Source organism: Myotis daubentonii, chromosome 6 (assembly GCF_963259705.1).
Source record: "Myotis daubentonii chromosome 6, mMyoDau2.1, whole genome shotgun sequence".
Classification (NCBI taxonomy): domain Eukaryota; kingdom Metazoa; phylum Chordata; class Mammalia; order Chiroptera; family Vespertilionidae; genus Myotis; species Myotis daubentonii.
The window spans coordinates 1,082,582-1,100,795 of record NC_081845.1 but is presented as its reverse complement, the minus strand read 5'-3'; the positions used below and the strand labels follow the sequence as shown (position 1 = coordinate 1,100,795).

Here is an 18,214-nt window from a genome sequence, read left to right as displayed (position 1 = left end):
TGTGTGTGTGAGTGTGTATGTGTATGTGTGTGAGTGTGTGTGTATGTGTGAGTGTGAGTGTGTGTGTGAGTGTGTGTGTATGTGTGTATGTGGTGGTGGTGGTGGTGGTGAGGCGAGGGGGTGGAGGGGGGCTTGCATTTCCCGCGACAGGGAGCATGCATTTCACAGTCCCAAGAGCTCAGGGAGCCTTGGTGTGCAGGCCTCCCGCGAGGGCAGGGCACGTGGGTCCCTCCAGCTGGGAGGTTCGGGTCTGTAACAGCCGTGGGTCCTCAGGGACCCTCCTGGATATTCCTCACGCAGCAAACATCCGTGAAGCGCCCACTAGTGTCCGTACCGGACATTGGAAAGCGTAGGGCCCGGCAGGGGAGACGTTCGTGCACAAACAGGTGTCACACAGGGTTGTCACAGGCTACGGGGACCGCCCAGAGGACTCGGTGTGGGGAGGTGGGTGGGGGAGGGTGTGAGTCAAGGTTGAGGAAGTGAGAAGCGAGGGGAGGTGGAGGGGAAAGCGAGCCCTTGAGAGGGGCCTGGCGGCTCTGGGCCGGGGCGCGGAGGGTGGGACGTGCGGAGAGGAGCACAGACCAGGAGGGGCAGGAGCCACATGGGAAAAGAAAGCACAGGGCCCACGGTCCCCGTCCCAGCGGGTGCAGAGGACGCGGAGAGGAGGAGAGAAGGCAGCGCCTGGAACGAGAGCAGCGGAGCCATGACCAGCGCCTCGGACCCACGAAAGACGTGAGGGACGGAGAGGCTGCTGAGCACAGGGCCGACCCCCAGGCGGACACGCAGCACGAAGGCACGCCCAGCCACGCACTCGTTTGCAGCCCAGCTCGGCCGCCTGCAGCCTGCTCCCTCACCGACCTGCGGCTGCCTGTGTGATCCCGGTGAGGATTATTGGATTACTGATTTTTAATTTTTTTCTCTTTTATTGAATTTATTGGGGTGACCCTGGTTAAGAAAATTATACAGGCCTCAGGTGCACAGTTCTAGACACATCATCTGGCTCTGGCTGGTTTGACTCAGTGGATAGAGCGTCAGCCTGCGGACTGAAGGGTCCCGGGTTTGATTTCCGGTCAGGGCACATGCCTGGATTGCAGGCTCGATCCCCAGTAGGGGGCGTGCAGGAGGCAGCCGGTCCATGATTCTCTCTCATCATTGATGTTTCTATCTCCCTCTCCCTCTCTGAAATCAATAAAAATAAATTTTAAAAATATTTAAACCCATCATCTGTACGTTGTACTGTGTGTCCCTACCCCAACTCGAGTCTCCGTGCATCACCCTTTATCGCCCCTATACCCTCCCCCCTCCCAATCTCTACGTGAATATTTGGAATAAAAGTACCTGGACGGGAGACGTTCACAATACGGTTGTATTTACTCAGAATCTCATACGCTGTCCGTTTCAGGCAGCACAGACTGTGGTCTGTCTGGGTCACACGCCCCGGGAGGCAGCAGTGGCCTCCTGGGCGTCGGGGGTGGCATCACGGGGCGGCTGCATTGTTTCAAGCGACTTCTGGTCCTTAAAGACATTGCCAGCAGTGACCACACCAGCAAGTCCACGCCAGCAGTGACTACGCCAGCGGTGACCACGCCAGCAGTGACCACGCCAGCAGTGACCACACCAGCAGTGACCATACCAGCAAGTCCACGCCAGCAGTGACCACGCCAGCAGTGACCACGCCAGCAGTGACCACACCAACAGTGACTACGCCAGCGGTGACCACGCCAGCAGTGACCACGCCAGCAGTGACCACGCCAGCAAGTCCACGCCAGCAGTGACCATGCCAGCAAGTCCACGCCAGCAGTGACCACGCCGCTGAGTCCAGGACTCGGAGTGAGTTCCGTCAGCGATCGCGCCCTAAACCTTCTCCTCTCGCATCTGAAAGGCACTGATTTTTCTTGTGTGCTCTCTTCACCCTTATTGGTGAGAGATGGTGGACCGAACACTTGGTGGAATAGAAAAACTTTACGTACAAAAATAAAACTCTCTTATGTCTCTCGAGTGGCACCTCCTGCTAACACGGTTGTGAAGGGTGGACAACAGCCTCGAGGCCCCTGCTGCGCAGCCTCGGTCGCTGCCCGCGTGGAGCGCGGCGCTGTCACATTTTCGTCTGCGTCTCTCCCGCCTCGGCTGGCGTCACCGCGGCCGGGGGCCCGGGCCGGGTCCTGGACTCCATGACCTCGACGGCCACGTAGGACATCATGGCGGCGCTCAGCACGGCCAGCAGGATGTAGAGCTTGACGTGGACGCACAGGAAGGTGCTGTAGCCGAAGGCGACCACGAAGCCCAGGGCCTCCCACAGGCGGTAGTGGGCGAAGGCGGCCTCCTTGTGCTTGGCGAACAGGGCGCCGAAGAGGACTGCGGGGGAGAGGGGTCTCGGTGCCGGAGCCCAGCCGCCGGGCGCTGCTCCTGGAGCGGCACCCCGTGCCCTCTGCCCAGCGCTCAGCCGCCAGGACCTTCTCTGTTTAACAGAACAGAGCACCGCCCGGCCGGCGCGGCTCAGCCGCTGAGCGTAGGCCTAGGACTCAGGAGGTCAGGGTTCGATTCCCGGTCAGGGCACAGCCTGGGTGGCAGGCTCCATCCCCCGTCCCCATGCGGGGCGTGCAGGAGGCAGCCGACCAGTGATTCTCTCTCATCAGGGATGTTTCTCTCTCTCTCTCCCTCTCCCTTCCTCTTTCTAAAGAAGTAGTTCTCAACCTTCCTGATGCCACGACCCTTTAATACAGTTCCTCATGTTGTGGTGACCCCCAGTTTCATTGTTACAAATTGAACATCATTAAAGCACAGTGATGAATCACAAAAACAATATGTAATTATAGATGTGTTTTCCGATGGTCTTAGGCGACCCCTGTGAAAGGGTCGTTCGACCCCCAAAGAGGTCGCGACCCACAGGTTGAGAACCGCTGCTCTAAAGTCAATAAAAAATAAAAAGTTATCTAAAAAGAAAGGCGCCTGCTCTTGCCCTGCCCTGTGGCCCCCTCCTCCCAGGGAAGATGGGAGGGTGGGGGTGGGGGGGCAGTGCTGACGCTGACCCCGTCCTTGAAGAAGGAGGCTAGACCAGCGAGGGGAGGCCGAGACCAGGGCGGTGGGCAGCGTCTCACTGGTAGGGGAAGACAGGGACAGGGACGGGGACGGGGCAGTGGGCAGCATCTCACTGGGAGGGGGGGGCGGGGACGGGGCGGGAGGAGGTCAGGTTCCCCAGTCGTCTGCCTGCCAGAAAGCAGCCCCTATGGCAGCTGCCAGGCCGCAGGAGTATTCTTAGATCAGACCTTCTGCATCTGAAAGGCAGCGCATTGGCGCGTGAGGGTTGCTACGGCAACAGCACCCGTGTCTCTCACACGCTGTCGCCTCGAATAAACAGACAGGAGCCAGGGCCCAGCTCCACGCGGGGGCAGAGGCTGGGGCCGCCCCTCGGCAAACACCCAGCAGCTGGTGGGGTTCCTGCCTCCGAGCTGCTGAGCCTGCGGGAAGCTGGGGGTCAGGTCACGTGGGGACCCCCCGTCGCTCACTGGGGCGTGGCACACGCTGCTCTCACAGAGACACGCGTGCAGCGAGGGCCGTGTCGGGGCCCAATTTGCTGTTTAGAAAGAAAAAACCAGAGAAACCAAAACCGAGAGCAGCTCTTGGGAGGTGGCAGAGCTGCACCGAGCACGTGCGGACGGCCCAGTGCTGGGCTGGGACAGCCTCATGCCCGCGCAGACCGGCCGCCCGAGGAAATCTCAAATGAGTGAGTAACCACTTCCCCACCCACTGAGCTTCCCGAGAAAAGCCGCTGTTTATCTGCACAAGAGACGGGAATGACTGCTTTCGAATGAGCGCCTTCTCCGAGCCTTTACCCGTCACTCCTCGAGCCTCCCGTCACCTGTGAGACAGACGCACGGACAAACTTCTCCACAGAGGCTCCTCGTCCCTGATGAGATGGAGTGAAAGCCGCGGCCCTGCCTCTGGGAGGAGGAGACCGAGCACTCCTGCCGCCCTCGCGTGGGACTGGGCGTGGCTGTAGAGAGCCTGTGGTTTCTCACCCCATTCCCGTACCCAGCCCGTGTGTGTAAATACTTTTAAAATCCAGGTGAACTGCCCAGCTGGTGTGGCTCAGTGGCTGAGCATCGACCTATGAACCAGGAGGTCAGGGTTCGATTCCCGGTCAGGGCCCAGGCCCGGGCTGCGGGCTCGATCCCCAGTGAGGGGTGTGCAGGAGGCAGCCGATTCCTGATTCGCTCTCATCATTGATGTTTCTCTCCCCCTCTCCCTTCCTCTCTGAAGTCAATTAAAAAACATTTAAAATAAAATGAAATCCAGGTGAATTCAGACCGTCAGCTAGCATTTCAGGGAGCGAGGTGGCGTCTGCCTGCGGAGGGCTCAGTGGAACACCGGGTGCCCCCCCCCTGCCCGGCGATGCTGACAGACACGCTCCCTCTGCTCCCGGGGCAGGGGGTGCGGATCCCCCGCAGGGGCGTGGCCGGGCCCGGCTTACACGCCGATGCCAAGGAAAGCCGGCGAGTTCCGCGTCTGCTGCTGAGCATGGCCGACGCCTGGGCCCAGACCCTCCAGGTGACAGCCCCGAGCCTCCCACGCGTGTCCCCGCTCAGAGGCCTCGAACGCCATGGCTCCCCGAGCAGCAGGAACGACGTGGAAACCACGCCTGGAGACCCACCCACGCCAGGTTTGTCTGAAGATGTTTTCTCAGCTGCTGGGAGGGGCCACCTGAGACCAGGACTCGAGAGGCCATGGGCGTCGGCTCTGTGCAGGCACGGCGGGCTCAGGGCTTGGGGGGACCAGCCCCCCAGTCTCTGTCCCAGGTGTTTCCCGACTGAGGCTGACGTGACGGCGATGCGGCAGAAGGCTCCCCTCCACCCAGAGACACTCCCAGGGCCCGGGCGGCGGGCCCGGCTGCAGGTGCCAGGGCACGGGTGGCGGCCTGCTATGGGGGGCCCCGACACCCCCTCACGGGCCACAGATGGGCCTGTGGGAGCTCAGGGCTACGGCGCCCACCCTCATCCCTCATTCTCAGCCACAGGCAGCCCGCCGCCCCCCGCCTTCCGGGTGTGGCCCCCCTCACCCTGCGTCCCTCTCTCCCGGTGGCTCCCCCAAACCCTCGCCTCTATGGCTCATCTCACTGAGGAAGACGGGCCAGCCAGCCACCCACAGGCACCTCGGACACGGCAGTCAGGGCAGCGGGTCCTCCCCCCCAGTCCCCACGGCAGCGGGTGGGGGACCTGAGCAGGGGGCTCCGTGCTGCGCACTCACCGTTGTTCTGCGTCTGCCAGACGGCGTCGGCCACGCCCCAGAGGCCGGAGAACACGAAGAACACGGGCAGCTGGTCGGGGTGCGGCCTCCACAGCAGGAGGGCGATGATGCAGGACAGGTGGGTGGCCGCACCTGCGGGCGGGGGAGGGGCGCACGGGTAAGGCCACGCCCACAGGCGAGCGTGTCCGGGAGCTCACAGTGAGGGATCTTTTCCTGGTCATCGCTTCGTGGTGTGAATAGTGTTTCCTGAAGACGCTCCAGACTGGCCCGGCCGACGGGCGGGGCTCAGGGGCTGAGCGTGGACCTATGAACCAGGAGGTCACGGTCCGATTCCTGGTCCGGGCGCAGGCCCAGGTTGAGGGCTCGATCCCCAGTGGGGGGTGTGCAGGAGGCAGCCGGTCCATGGTTCTCTCTCATCATTAGGGTTTCCATCTGTCTCTCCCTCTCCTTTCCTCTCTGACATCAATAAATATATTTTGAAGAAAAACAAAAATGCTCAAGGTTGCCTCCTGCAGGTGGATTTGATGTTGAAAGGGTCTGATCTCAGCTCTGCCAGCTCTGGCCTCGCCTCACCCTGCGGGGGGGTGGGGGTGGCGTGGGGGGTGGGGGGTCACAGAGGGAAACCCTGTCTTGCCTGGGCGGAGGAGCCCCACATTATGGGGGCTCAGAAGTGAGAGAGGAGGGCTTCTTCGTTCGGGGAAGGGAGCTGGGGCGGGGACAGCAGGAGAGGCCAGCACCACCGCCTGGGCCAGTCCCCCTGACTTTGCCCCAATGGACCGGGTTTCTGCAGTCACTGTGTCCTCAGAATGTAGCCACAGAGCAGCTCAGAGCCTCCGGACACTGCCGACACAGGGGTCCCTGAGGCTGTGTGGCCTGGGGCAGTCACCACCCCTCTCTGTTCCTCAGTTTGCTCATCTGCCAAGTGGGCAGGGTCACCCCACAGGGCGATGGAGGATGGAAAAGAGAGGGAGACGCAAATTCCTCGGCCCCAGTCCCCTCTGCTGACAGACCCCCGAGGCCCCGCCCAGGTAACTGTGTGAGGCCCCGATTTCTCATCCCCGTGTTCTCTGTCCTTCCCCAGAGGGAGCAGGTGGCGTGTGCTTGGCGTGGAGTCCGGCGCTTTACACTCAGCCTTCATGCACCAGGTAGCCCAGGTCACGGCCCTCAGAACCCTCTCCTACTACCGCCTCAGCCACGGCCGAGGACGGTCACGGCACCTTCACGGGCTGCGTGACCCCCGCCGCCCCCGCCGCTGCCCCGTCACACCGCCCCCCGGGGCCCCTGCGCAGACCACTGTGCCGCCCCTGGGACAGGTTCCTGGGAGGGGGGTGCTCCTGGGGGAGCTGGGCGCGTCCACCTACCGAGGGCGTAGAGGGGGGCCCGGCCCGTGTACTGCGCCAGCTTCCCGTAGAGCTCGGAGCACAGCGCGTTGGTGGCCGAGAAGCAGATCATCACGTAGCCCACAAAGTGGATGCCGAGGGCGCAGGTGGTGTAGGACTGCGGGGACACGACCGTCACGCTCCGCCGGCCGGGCTGGGCGGGGGTGTGGGCGATCTGCTGCCGCCTGTCCTGCCGCCTGTCCTGCTGGCCTGTCCCTCCGGCCTGGCTGCGGCCTGTCCCTCCGGCCTGGCTGCGGCCTGTCCCTCCGGCCTGGCGGGGGCCTGTCCCTCCGGCCTGGCTGTGGCCTGTCCCTCCGGCCTGGCGGGGGCCTGTCCCTCCGGCCTGGCTGCGGCCTGTCCCTCTGACCTGGCTGCGGCCTGTCTCTCCGGCCTGGCGGGGGCCTGTCCCTCTGACCTGGCTGCGGCCTGTCCCTCCGGCCTGGCTGCGGCCTGTCCCTCCGACCTGGCAGGGGCCTGTCCCTCCGGCCTGGCTGCGGCCTGTCCCTCTGACCTGGCTGCGGCCTGTCTCTCCGGCCTGGCGGGGGCCTGTCCCTCTGACCTGGCTGCGGCCTGTCCCTCCGGCCTGGCTGCGGCCTGTCCCTCTGACCTGGCTGCGGCCTGTCTCTCCGGCCTGGCTGCGGCCTGTCCCTCCGGCCTGGCTGTGGCCTGTCCCTCCGGCCTGGCTGCGGCCTGTTCCTCCGGCCTGGCTGTGGCCTGTCCCTCTGACCTGGCTGCGGCCTGTCCCTCCGGCCTGGCGGGGGCCTCTGTCCAGCCCATCCAGTGCTAGCCCGGAGCTGGGCCTGTGAGCGGCCTGTCCTAATGGTGTGGACACATGTCCGGACGCCTTTGCCTGCTCAGCACGTGCCGTGTGCATGGGAGCCGTTCCTGTGGGCTGGTCATTGCCCGCTCGGCCCAGAGGCAGGTGGGAAAGGTGGAGGGGGGTGACCAGGCAGCACAGAGGGTTTGGGGGAGCGAAACGTTCTGTGTGACACCACCATGGGGTCCATGTCATTGCACATTCGTCCACACCCACAGGATGCCCAGTGCCAAGAGGGACCCGCGTGTCAACTCGGGACATGGGTGACGGACATGTGGGTGCAGAGTCACAGGTGGCAGCACGCGCACCCGCTGGTTGGCTGTGGTGTGGGGGCAGGGCGTTTGGGAAATTGCTGTGCGTTCCACCTAACACTGCTCTAAAAGTAGTGCTACCTATCGGGGGAGGGTCACTTAGCAAGTTATATACCTGCCTACCCCCTTCCCTCCGTCACCACCCACCAGGCCCTTCCCTCAGTCACCACCCACCAGGCCCTTCCCTCAGTCACCACCCACCAGGCCCTTCCCTCAGTCACCACCCACCAGGCCCTTCCCTCAGTCACCACCCACCAGGCCCTTCCCTCAGTCACCACCCACCAGGCCCTTCCCTCCATCACCACCCACCAGGCCCTTCCCTCCGTCACCACCCGCCAGGCCCTACCCTCGTGTAGTCGCCTGCCAGGAAGGCCTGCTCGAACCCGCTGTACATGGGCAGCAGCATGAGGAGACGCAGGCGTTTGTCTCTGAAAAGCTTGAATGTTGACAGCAAAGTGGACAGAACAGATGGCATCTCGCCTTCACTTTTGTCCGGAGCCTCTCTGATGGGGTCGAGAAAGAGCGCGACCAGCAGGATGGCCAGGACGCCACTCCCTGAAAGGGAAGCACAGCAGCTGCTACTGGTCCGGGACTAGGAGCCACGGGACTGGGAGCCACAGGACACAGGAGCCACGGGACCAGAGCCACAGGACCAGGAGCCATGGAACACCGGAACCATGGGACACAGGAGCCACGGGACCAGGAGCAACGGGACCAGGAGCAATGGGACCAGGAGCAATGGACCATAGGGGGCCACAGGACACAGCTCCACTGTCCCTTCCTCCTCCCTGGAGGTGACAGTCCACCTCAAATCCCAACTGCAGGTGGGACCTGCAGGCCACACCTGACACACTCAGGTCTCCTGTCACCTTGGTTCCTACACACAGTGGTCACCACGCCTGGCGCAGGGCACTCTGGCAATGTCAACTGTGAAGCCCTCCCAAACCACCCCTACCTGCCGTGTGCCGTCCTGGGGAAGGCGTGCCCATTGCCCACTAGGTGGCCAGGGTCCCTTCCTCACGGTCCCCATGGGTTTTAAGCCCCCGCTAGGACACTGCCCCCCCAGGACACTCCCCCCCCTTTAGGACACTGCCCCCAAAGCCCCATCAGGGGCCTGTGAGAGGGGTCACGGGTAAGGAAGCTGCATGTTTCCTGGGAGGTACGGGTGTGTCCAGAGCTGCCCTGAGACCCAGGACCTTCTCAAGAGGCTTGACCGGGGGATTGCGGGCGTCGCACACGGAATAGACTGCGCTCGGAAGAACCTCGCGATGAGGCTGAGGCCCAGCCGCCCTGGGAAGTCGCTCAGGGAGGCAGTGCTCTCTGCCCTTCGGCCCATTCTCCCCCTTTCCTGTTTTTTGTCTCTATGGGAACGCGGCCTTGTGTAGAGGAGAGAGACTTATAAGCCCCGGCAAGGAAGGCAGGCATCAAACCCCAGGAGACACGCTCCGCGCCCCGCACACCTGTGTAGATGCCCAGCAGCGTGTAGATCAGCTCCTGGGTCGGGCGCTGGGTGCTGTTGCCGGGCGCCGTGGCCATCAGGCAGTCGTTGGCCCCGCAGGACAGGAGCTGCTCCTCGGGGATGGCCCCTGGGAGGGGAGGGGGAGGCGCGGGGGCGTGAGGACCCAGGGAAGCTGAAGGGATGTGGGACACGGGGAGTGGAAGTGGCCGGGAAAGGGAGGGCAGACCCACCCCCAACCAGACATCGCCACGGCTCAGTGTCACAGAGCAGGGTGGTGTGGCCAAGTGTCTCGGAGGACATTCCCCGGGGGCCCCTGTCCGCACGCCTGATCTTAAGCCAGTTCGGACAAACGTGCAATCCATGTTGGCTACTGGTGCAGTGACTCTTTGACATGAATGAACAGTTTCAACTTTTCCACATTCATTAGAAGAAAGAGTGGGTCTGGGGATGGGTGTCGGGAAGGCTGGTCCTCATTCAGACCCGTTTCTCCAGCCCAGGACCTCGGCAGGCCATGTCGTGTCTTTTCTGAGCGTTGGCTTCCTTGTCGGCTAGAGTGAGATGGGAGCTATCACATCGCACGGGGGAGGGGAGGGGCGAGGGAAGGCGGGTGCCATAGTTTCCCCAGGGCCGGACTTCCTACGCGGGGCAGACTGGAGGGCCGGGCTGGAAGGGGTCCCAGAGGTCAGGGGTCAGGACTCCCCCATCGATAAAGGTCTCCTGTGAGAATCAGAGACTTATGTCCTCGGCCCTTGGTCTAAATCCTCGGACATCCCAGGGCGGCATAAGACAGGTACACGCTTTACACCCACGTTTGGCCAGGGCCTTCCATCAGTCAGCCCGGCCGGCGTGGCTCAGTGGTTGCGCGTTGACCTGTGAACCAGGAGGTCAGGGTTCGATTCCCGGTCAGGGCACAGGCCCGGGTTGTGGGCTCCATCCCCAGGGTGGGGTGTGCAGGAGGCAGCCAATCGATGATTCTCTCTCATCATTGAGTTTCTATCTCTCTCTCCCTCTCCCTTCCTCTCTGAAGTCAATCTACACTAATAAAAGAGAAAAATGGTAATTGGCGTACGACGATACCCTTTTCATTGGCTAATCAGGGCTATATGCAAATTAACTGCCAACTATGATTGACAGTTAACTGCCAACAAGATGGCGGTTAATTTGCATATGTAGGCACAATGCAGGGAGGCGAAAGGGAAAGCAGGAAGAAGCCCCCTGCCACTGACAGTGATCAGAAACCCAGGGGGGAGCTAAGAGCTGGGGGGCAGGGCAAAGGCGGCCCTGGGGCCGCCTTTGCCCTGCCCTCCAGCCATGATCAGAGAATCAGGCGCCTTTGCCGCCCTGGCCAGTGATAGCAGGAAGTAGGGGTGGAGCCAGCGATGGGAGCTGGGCATGGTCGAAGCTGGCAGTCCCGGGAGCTAGGGGTCCCTTGCCTGGGCCTAAAGCGGAGCCCACGATCTCGGGGCCGCTGCAGCTGTGGGTCCCTGCTGCCCGAGCCGGACACCTCAGCCAGAGGTGTTAGGCCTGGGCAGGGGCGGAGCCTGCAACCGCCGGGAGCTGGGGGTCCCCTGCCCAGGCCTGACACCTCTGCCGGAGGCCTCAGGCCTGGTCAAGGGGCCGATCCGGTGATTGGTGATCGGAGGGTGATGAGGGTCAACTCCTCTGGCCGAGGCATCAGGCCTGGGCGGGGGGCTGAGCCGGGGATTGGGGGGATATGATGGTCCCCTTGCCCAGGCCTGAAGCCTGGGTCAGAGGCGTCAGGCTTGGGCGGGGGGTGGAGCAAGTGATCAGAGAGAGATGGGGGTCCCCTGCCCAGGCATGATTCCTGGGCCAGAGGCCTCAGGCCTGGGCAGGGGCCAGAGCCAGTGATTGGGGGGAGATGGGGGTCCCCTGTCCAAGCCTGACACCTCTGGCAGAGGCGTCAGGCCTGGGCAAGGGGCCGATCAGGTGATCAGAGGGTGATGGGGGTCTACGCCTCTGGCCGAGGCATCAGGCCTGGGCAAGGGGCAGAGCCAGCAATCAGAGGGGTCTGGGGGTCCCCTGCCCAGGCCTGATGCCTGGGCCAGAGGCATCATGCCTGGGCTGGGGGCAGAACCAGTGATGGGGGGAAATGAGGGTCCCCTGTCAGAGGCGTCAGGCCTGGGCAAGGGGCGGATCCTGCAATTGGAGGGTGATGGGGGTCAACGCCTGAGGGCTCCCAGTATGTGAGAGGGGGCAGGCTGGGCTGAGGGACACTCCCCCCCCCACACACCCAGTTCACGAATTTCGTGCACCGGGCCCCTAGTAAAAATATATTAAAAACAAAACAAAAAATATAATAAAAAAGAAACAAAAACGTCAGTCAGCAAATGTTCAGACCGGTGGAGGCGTCAGTGGTCTCAGCATGTGACACGCTGGTCAGCGGGTCAGTTCAGCGGGAAAACAAGTCATCGGACTGTTCGAGAACAGTGGACAGTGCTGAGTGCGGAGACCCAGGCTCCACAGGCGGCCTCAGCGCCTCTCACCCCCAGAGGGCGAGGCCAGGACCAAGGGGGACCCTCAGGCCACCCACACGGCCCGGGAGGAGCCAGGGAGCAGGTGACGCCTAGGCAGGGGCAGGTGGAGAGCCGTGCCTGCAGGGCCTCCCGTGGTCACCCGCTCGGGTCCCAGGTAAGGACGTGCGCACCTGGGACCAGGGACCCCTCGGGTCATCACAGCCCCGTCCCTTTCACCTTGAGTGGGCATCTGGCCGAACACGAGGGACGAGATGAGGTTGCCCCACACGCCCGACGACTGGAAAATGAGGAAGAAGATGCCGAAATAGTGGTTCACCACGTCCAGGCCCACCTTTCCCGCCTGCGCTGCGTGCGAGTTCCCCGCGATGGTGAGGTAGGTGCACTGAGCCGACCACAGTGGGGCCGCGCCCAGGCCGAGCAGGATGGAGGTGGGGATCAGTGTGTACCTGTCAGGGAAGCGCCGAGGTGAGGCGCCGCGGCCCCCACGCTCCCCTCCGCGGGGAGGAAGCCGGGCGGCCCGGGGCGGGGCTGTGCTGTGGGCTGGCGGGCCCATCCCCTGACCCGTCAGACCCGGGACGCGGGCGGAGCGGCCCTTTCCCGGCTCAGGTGCATTCGCGGGAGTGAAAGGCAGGGCCAGGGCCTCCCCTGTGCCGGACGGCGACGGCCAGGAGCCGAGACTACAATCAAGAGGGCTGGGTCCAGCCCGGCCGGCGTGGCTCAGGGGCTGAGCATCGACCTAGGAACCAGGCGGTCACGGTTCGATTCCCGGTCGGGGCACAGGCCCGGTTGCGGGCTCTATCCCCTGTGTGGGGCGTGCAGGAGGCAGCCGATCCATGGTTCTCCCTCATCATGGATGTCTCTCTCTCTCCCTCCCTCTCTGACATCAATAAAAATATAAACAAAAGAACAAGAGCGGCGGGTCCAGGAGCCCCTCACCGCTCCCGTGGGACAGCGAGGGCTGCGTGCATGGGCTGCATGGAAACTCCGTGGTAACAAGACAGAGGCTGCGAGGCCTCCCTGGTGGGGCGGCTTGGGTGGCGAGCGGGTCCCTCACAGGGAGGCCTGGTGGGTGCACCTGGGGGCGCGTAGAGTCCCTGGGGGGTCGCTTTCCTTCAGGGAGCAGGTGCGCTCGGGGGGCCGCCCACTGTGTGCGGGCGTGAGGGTCCCCTCCGCACTGTCTCCCTGAAACCGCCCTGGACGCTTGGATTCTCGGTCGTCACTGGGCCCCGAAAGTCCCCGCTCCGAGGGAGGCCCACCCAGGCCGCAGGAGGGGCAGAGGGACCGGGAGGCGGGAGGGGGCGGAGCCGGACACGGGGGAGCAGAAGCCGAGCTCATTCTGAGCAGGAGCAGGGGTGCCAGGGGCCGTGTGGAGCGAGTGCCGCTGCCCCAGGCGGGACAGGCGGGACGGGCGGGACGGGCGGGACGGGCGGCCGTGGTACCAGCTGGCGTAGAAGTTGCCCAGGGAGAAAGCCACGTAGCAGGCCATGGAGAGGACGATGGTCCACTTGCAGCCCAGCGCCCGGATGAGCAGCGGCGGCAGCAGCATGGAGGACAGCAGCACGGCGCCGTACAGCGTGCTCAGCACCGTCACGCCCAGGCCCTCGTCGCTGTACAGGCTGCTCTGTGGGGACAAAGCGGCCCTCAGCGGCCGGCCCGGGCCCAGGGCGGCTCCTCTGCAGCCCCGAGACCCCAGCGGCTGGCCCGGGCCCAGGGCGGCTCCTCTGCAGCCCCGAGTCCTCAGCGGCCGGCCCGGGGCCCAGGGCGGCTCCTCTGCAGCCCCGAGTCCTCAGCGGCCGGCCCGGGGAGGCCCTTCTCCAGCCGAAGGAGGGAGGGTGGGGGCGCTGCTTCCAGACACCCCGGAGGGAAAGTGCGGGGGGGAGGTGGCTGAGAGGCCTCCTGCCCTGACACCCCACCCTCCAAGGACAGAAGGGGCAGCTAGGCCGGGAGGGGGGGGGGCAGGAGGAGGAGGAGGAGGGAGCTGGGCCCAGGGGAAAGGGCTGCGGGTCAGGGATGGTGGCAGAGCTGCCAGGTGTCAGCAGCGTCGGTGATGGGCTTGTGGGGCACTGAGGTTGGCCGTGGAGTCAGGAGACTTTTCTAGAAGGAGTGGGGGCTGCGTGGGCCCTGGAGGATGAGGAGGTGCCCTGCCTTGGGCCCCCGGAGGTCAGTTCAGTTAAGGGCCAGACTGGAAGGGTAGCTGCCTGGGACCGAGCAGTCAGTCCCCTCCCAGGCCCTTCGGAGGGACCCGGGGGAGAGGCAGCCCCGCGGTCACACGGACGCCCCCGCTGTCCACGGTCACGGCTTTGCTGGAAGCGGCCCTGACCCCCAGGGTCCCGTGGACTCTGACACATTCCAGCATCTCCCCCAGCGCCTCCCGTCAGCCACCCGCCCAGGGGCAGAGCTGTCCTCTCCAGTCGCCTCCCCGACCTGCTCTGCGGGTCCAAGGGTCAGCGCCCACCGCGGGGCGTGCCGGCTGCGCGGGGAGGGAGGCCCACACCAGGGCTGCTCTGGGGGCTGGGGACGAGGTTCACGGGGAGCGAAGCCGGCCCCCCCCCCCCCCCCGTGACCTGGATTCCTGAGGCCGGAGGGGCGAGCGGGCTGCGCACCTGCAGGCTCTGGAGGCCGCCGTAGGCCGTGAAGAGAAGCAGGAACCCCAGGGCCACCACCAGCACGTTCCGCAGGCTCCGGTCCATCGTCCCCCGACGGGCGCCCACCGTCAGCGGGCTCTCGGGCTGTGGTTCCTGTGGGCCCTGGGCACGGAGTCAGCCGCGCCGAGTCTCCCCCCACCCCACCCCCCGCCGCCCGCCGTGAGCTAGAGGCGATAGTCACTGAGCTGGGAGGTGGTGAACTTGGTTCTGGCTGAGGCCATGAAGCAGCCCAGGTGACTCATTCACCTTTGCTGCAACCCACAGCCACGCCCGGCACGGCTGGAGGCCGGCTCAGCCGTGCGTGCATGTGTGTGTATGCGTGTGTGTGTGTGTGTGTGCGTGTCCTTACCCTCCCCTTCGTTTCCAGACGTGGTCCTGCAGCCAGGGGCTGGCGTCCTGCTCCAGAAGACAGTCGTCACACGCTACAGACGAGCGCGCTCGCACCAGCAGGGACACAGGGCACCCTCCACGCCCACAGAGACGGTCAGTGCGCAGCGCGAACTTCAGTCTTGAGGAACAAAGGACACACGTCCCTGGAGACAGACAGCTCACCCTAGGAAGCGTCACGGGCTGATGGGAGCCCAGGGCCAGGTGTTGGGGCTCAGGGCGCCCCCAGCCCAGCCGTCCCTCCTGCGGGTTCACCTCGCGCCGTGGCCCTCACCTCCGGCCCCCGTGGCGGCACGTGGCTGCTGAACCCGGAGCCGTCGGAGTGCCAGCCGGCCGGCGCCGTGCTGGTGAGCTCTCCTGCCGTCAGCAGGGCCCGGGGAAGTGTTGCGAAAGCCGCTGGCGCAGGCGGCCCGGCCTGTCTGTGAATTCCTGGCTCAGCAGCTGCTTCTCCGGGGAGCGGGGCCAGCGGCGCGGCTGGGCGAGCGCGTTTCTCAACGTCCACTGGAAACGGCGAGGTGGTTTCTGAACACACACAGGGTGGGCGCCGAGGAATACCAATGTGCGCACACGCACACACACGGACACGCATGCACACGCCGCCCGCACGCAGCGCGCCTCTCAGGAGACTCAGCACAGCCTGGTCTGGACAGTCGACACCCATGTACTACTCCCACATTTTCAGGAAGAATACGGATTTTAAAGGAAACATGTTTTTACAAAGACACCTTGTGTGGCCCTGGCTCCTCCGTGGCGACTCCTGCTCTGAGGGACGTCGGGGAAGGGGGAAGGGGGGCGTGGCGTCCGCAGCTGGGTAGCTCCCCGAGTGGTAAGACAGGAGATACGATCTGTCCCCTGATCTGTCCCCTCGGGCGCCGCCTCCTCAGCTCCGGGGCGGGTGGACCGGCGGGCGCTGCCGGGATCCGCCTGGAGAGGAGGCGGCCTGGACCCCTGCTGTGTGTCCTTGTGAGAAACCCCGTGTTCGCGGCTGCTTTTCATTCCAGCCCCGCAAAGAGCACCCCACGCCCACGCCCCAAAGCCTAGTCCCTAGGAAAGGAAGACACAGATGGGACCAGCCTGAGTCGGCCCAGCCCACCGCTCGGGTCGTCCGGTCCCCTGGGCGGGCGGGGCTCAGCCAGCACCGCCTGGCAGGGCCCCTGTGAGGAAGGTCGTGGGTGCGCCGGCGGGGGCTGGCGGCCCCGCAGGTGGCGTCCTCTGCCAATGGACTCGGGCCCCAGAGCCGTTCTCTCCGTGTGAGGCCAGCAGGACGGGCCCCCACTCGGGAGCATCACTGTTTGGGGCCCCGGGGCCTCTGGGTGGACAGTCCATTACACGGTTCTCTCCTCATCCGCTCACCCGCGGGTTCGGAGCCTGAGGGCGGCCTGTGCACACAACGGAACTCCGAACCAACATCAACTTACCTGCAATATGACCTTGGCTCAGAGGAAATAGTGATGGCCCGGCCAGCGCGGCTCCGTGGCTGAGCGTGGACCTATGAGCCAGGAGGTCACGGTTCAATTCCCGGTCAGGGCGCATGCCGGGGTTGTGGGCTCGATCCCCAGTAGGGGCGTGCAGGAGGCAGCCGATCCATGGTTCTCTCATCACGGATGTTTCTATCTCTGTCTCCCTCTCCCTTCCTCTCTGAAATCAATAAAAATATATTTTTAAAAGAGAGAAAATTAAAAATAAAATAAAATAAAATAAGAGAGGAAATAGTAATTTTTGAAAATCATGGTGTTCTTCTCATTGGCTTTAGGTTCTCAGCCTCGGGCACTTTGGCCATCGCCTTCCCATTCAGGGGCTCACACAGCCCCCCCTCCCCCATCACTCAGGCCAACACCATCCACCTAGCAGGCATCGTCAGGAGCCCTGTCTCACCTCTGCCCGAGGTCGGCTCTACCCCGGCTCCCCCGGCTCCCCCGGCCCCGCATCCAACCACAGTGTCCATGGCGGGCGCTGCCTCCACCCGGCGCCCTGCAGTGCGGCCTCCACCTGCCCCCTGGGGCTCCTCTGGGGGGTGCTGGGCAGCCCCTCAGACTTACTTCTCCGCATAGCGCTCATGCTCACGGAGCTGGCGCCATGGTGTGCGGGGAGCTGGGGAAGGGACTGCGCTAGAGCTATGAGCAGGCGCCGCCCTTGCCCGTGACCTCCTGGCTCCCATGAGTGGGGGTTCCGGCCAGCGGGCAGGTGGCTGCATTGTGACACGAGGGACCATGGGCAGGCGGGGCCATGGGCAGGCGGGGCCATGGACAGCGAGGAGCCAGATGCCCGGGGAGGAGGCGGGCCCACAGGGCGGCGTCTGAGCTGAGCCTGAGGGACGCTCTGTGCGCATCCTCCGGGAGCGGGAACAGGATTGAAATAGGAAGAGAAGAGTGACTCACAGGGCAAGTCACCACGAGCGGGGCCGGGAGGGGGCCCGGCCGAGGGGGCTGGTCCGGCCGAGGGGGCTGGTCCGGCCCAGGAGTCTGGACCTCCAGCAGGGAGGGCAGAGGGGCATCCCACATCCGCTGTCTCTCGCTCTAGTTTACGTCTGGCTTGCCTCCTGTGCCGGCCGGCACGGCCATGGGTGAGCCTGAAGGATTAGAAAAGACCGACAAGAGAAGAAGGCTGGGTCTGGGTGGGACGCTGCCCTCTCTGATGGGGAGACGGCGCCACGGCCTGCGAGCCGAGTCTTTATTTCACAGCAGATCCCACGAGGCAAAGGAAGGGCGTGGTCACAACGTTCTCGCGGGATTTGAATCCACTCAGTCTCATGCACCTGGTCCAGCTTTGTTTACGTGCTGCCCCTCCCGCAGCCCACATCCCTCAGCCACGTGGGAGCCACTGCCACACATCCACACACGTTTCACATGCGTGGGATCATCTGTACGTGTTTCTGCTGTTCACTTTTCAGTGGAACCAAGCCCTGGGCCAGCCTTGGGCGTGATTAAGTGCAGGTCAGGACTGTCTCCGTGACCCGCGTGGCTCCTGGCCGCACGGCGGTCCCGTCACTCACCTGGTGGCCCCTGTGTCCACACGGAAGCCGCTCCTAGCTCTTTGTGGTTCGGAGCAAAACTGTAGCGACCACCCTTCAGCTGTTTGGTGGCTGTTCCTTTCCCTCCGGAGGCAGAAGAAATGGGCTCGGGAAACACGGGACAGAAGAAGGGCCTGGGAGCTGGGGAGGGAGGAGGGTACACGTGGTGCACCTGTGGGCGGGGGGAGGGGGTGGCTCCCGAGAGGGAGCCCGCGTGCAGGCGCCAGGGAAGTCCACGGAGCAGCATTCCTGCGCACTGTGTGAACTTGGACCCTAGCCCGTTTCCTCGGGGAGTGACCCTGGGGCAGGTGCAGTGCGGGAGGCGGTGCCTGGACCTTGCTCCCTGGTCCTCGTCTTCGCCTCGCCTGCTGGGCAGAGACAGGCCCAGGGTTTACCGTGCGTTTCCCGATTACAAGGGGGGGGGGGGCATCACTCCCGTGTGTACAAGTCACTTGTGTTCTTTTCCC

The 18,214-nt window shown here is 64.3% G+C and overlaps 1 protein-coding gene and 1 long non-coding RNA gene across 3 annotated transcripts; one reads left to right on the top strand and one right to left on the bottom strand.

Moving 5' to 3' along the window:
- Window positions 1-951: 951 nt before the first annotated feature.
- Window positions 952-1,939, top strand: LOC132236699 (uncharacterized). Its single transcript, XR_009453337.1, has 3 exons — window positions 952-1,534; window positions 1,565-1,623; window positions 1,802-1,939. It is a non-coding gene; the product is annotated as an uncharacterized LOC132236699 (long non-coding RNA).
- Window positions 1,789-17,851, bottom strand: UNC93A (unc-93 homolog A). 2 transcript variants are annotated; one of them, XM_059699856.1, is made up of 11 exons: window positions 17,730-17,851; window positions 15,012-15,238; window positions 14,702-14,903; window positions 14,309-14,402; window positions 13,145-13,326; window positions 11,922-12,151; window positions 9,212-9,337; window positions 8,098-8,306; window positions 6,606-6,741; window positions 5,245-5,376; window positions 1,789-2,355 (listed from the first exon to the last, which is right to left on the bottom strand). In XM_059699856.1, exons 4-11 carry the CDS (start codon window positions 14,393-14,395, stop codon window positions 2,096-2,098), a joined length of 1,362 nt encoding a protein of 453 aa, XP_059555839.1. In that variant the 5' UTR covers window positions 14,396-14,402; window positions 14,702-14,903; window positions 15,012-15,238; window positions 17,730-17,851; the 3' UTR covers window positions 1,789-2,095. The 2 variants fall into 2 exon arrangements, with proteins under 2 accessions (XP_059555839.1, XP_059555838.1); XM_059699855.1 differs by lacking the exons at window positions 14,702-14,903; window positions 15,012-15,238; window positions 17,730-17,851 and having other exon boundaries at window positions 14,309-14,421.
- Between the last annotated feature and the right edge of the window lie 363 nt (window positions 17,852-18,214).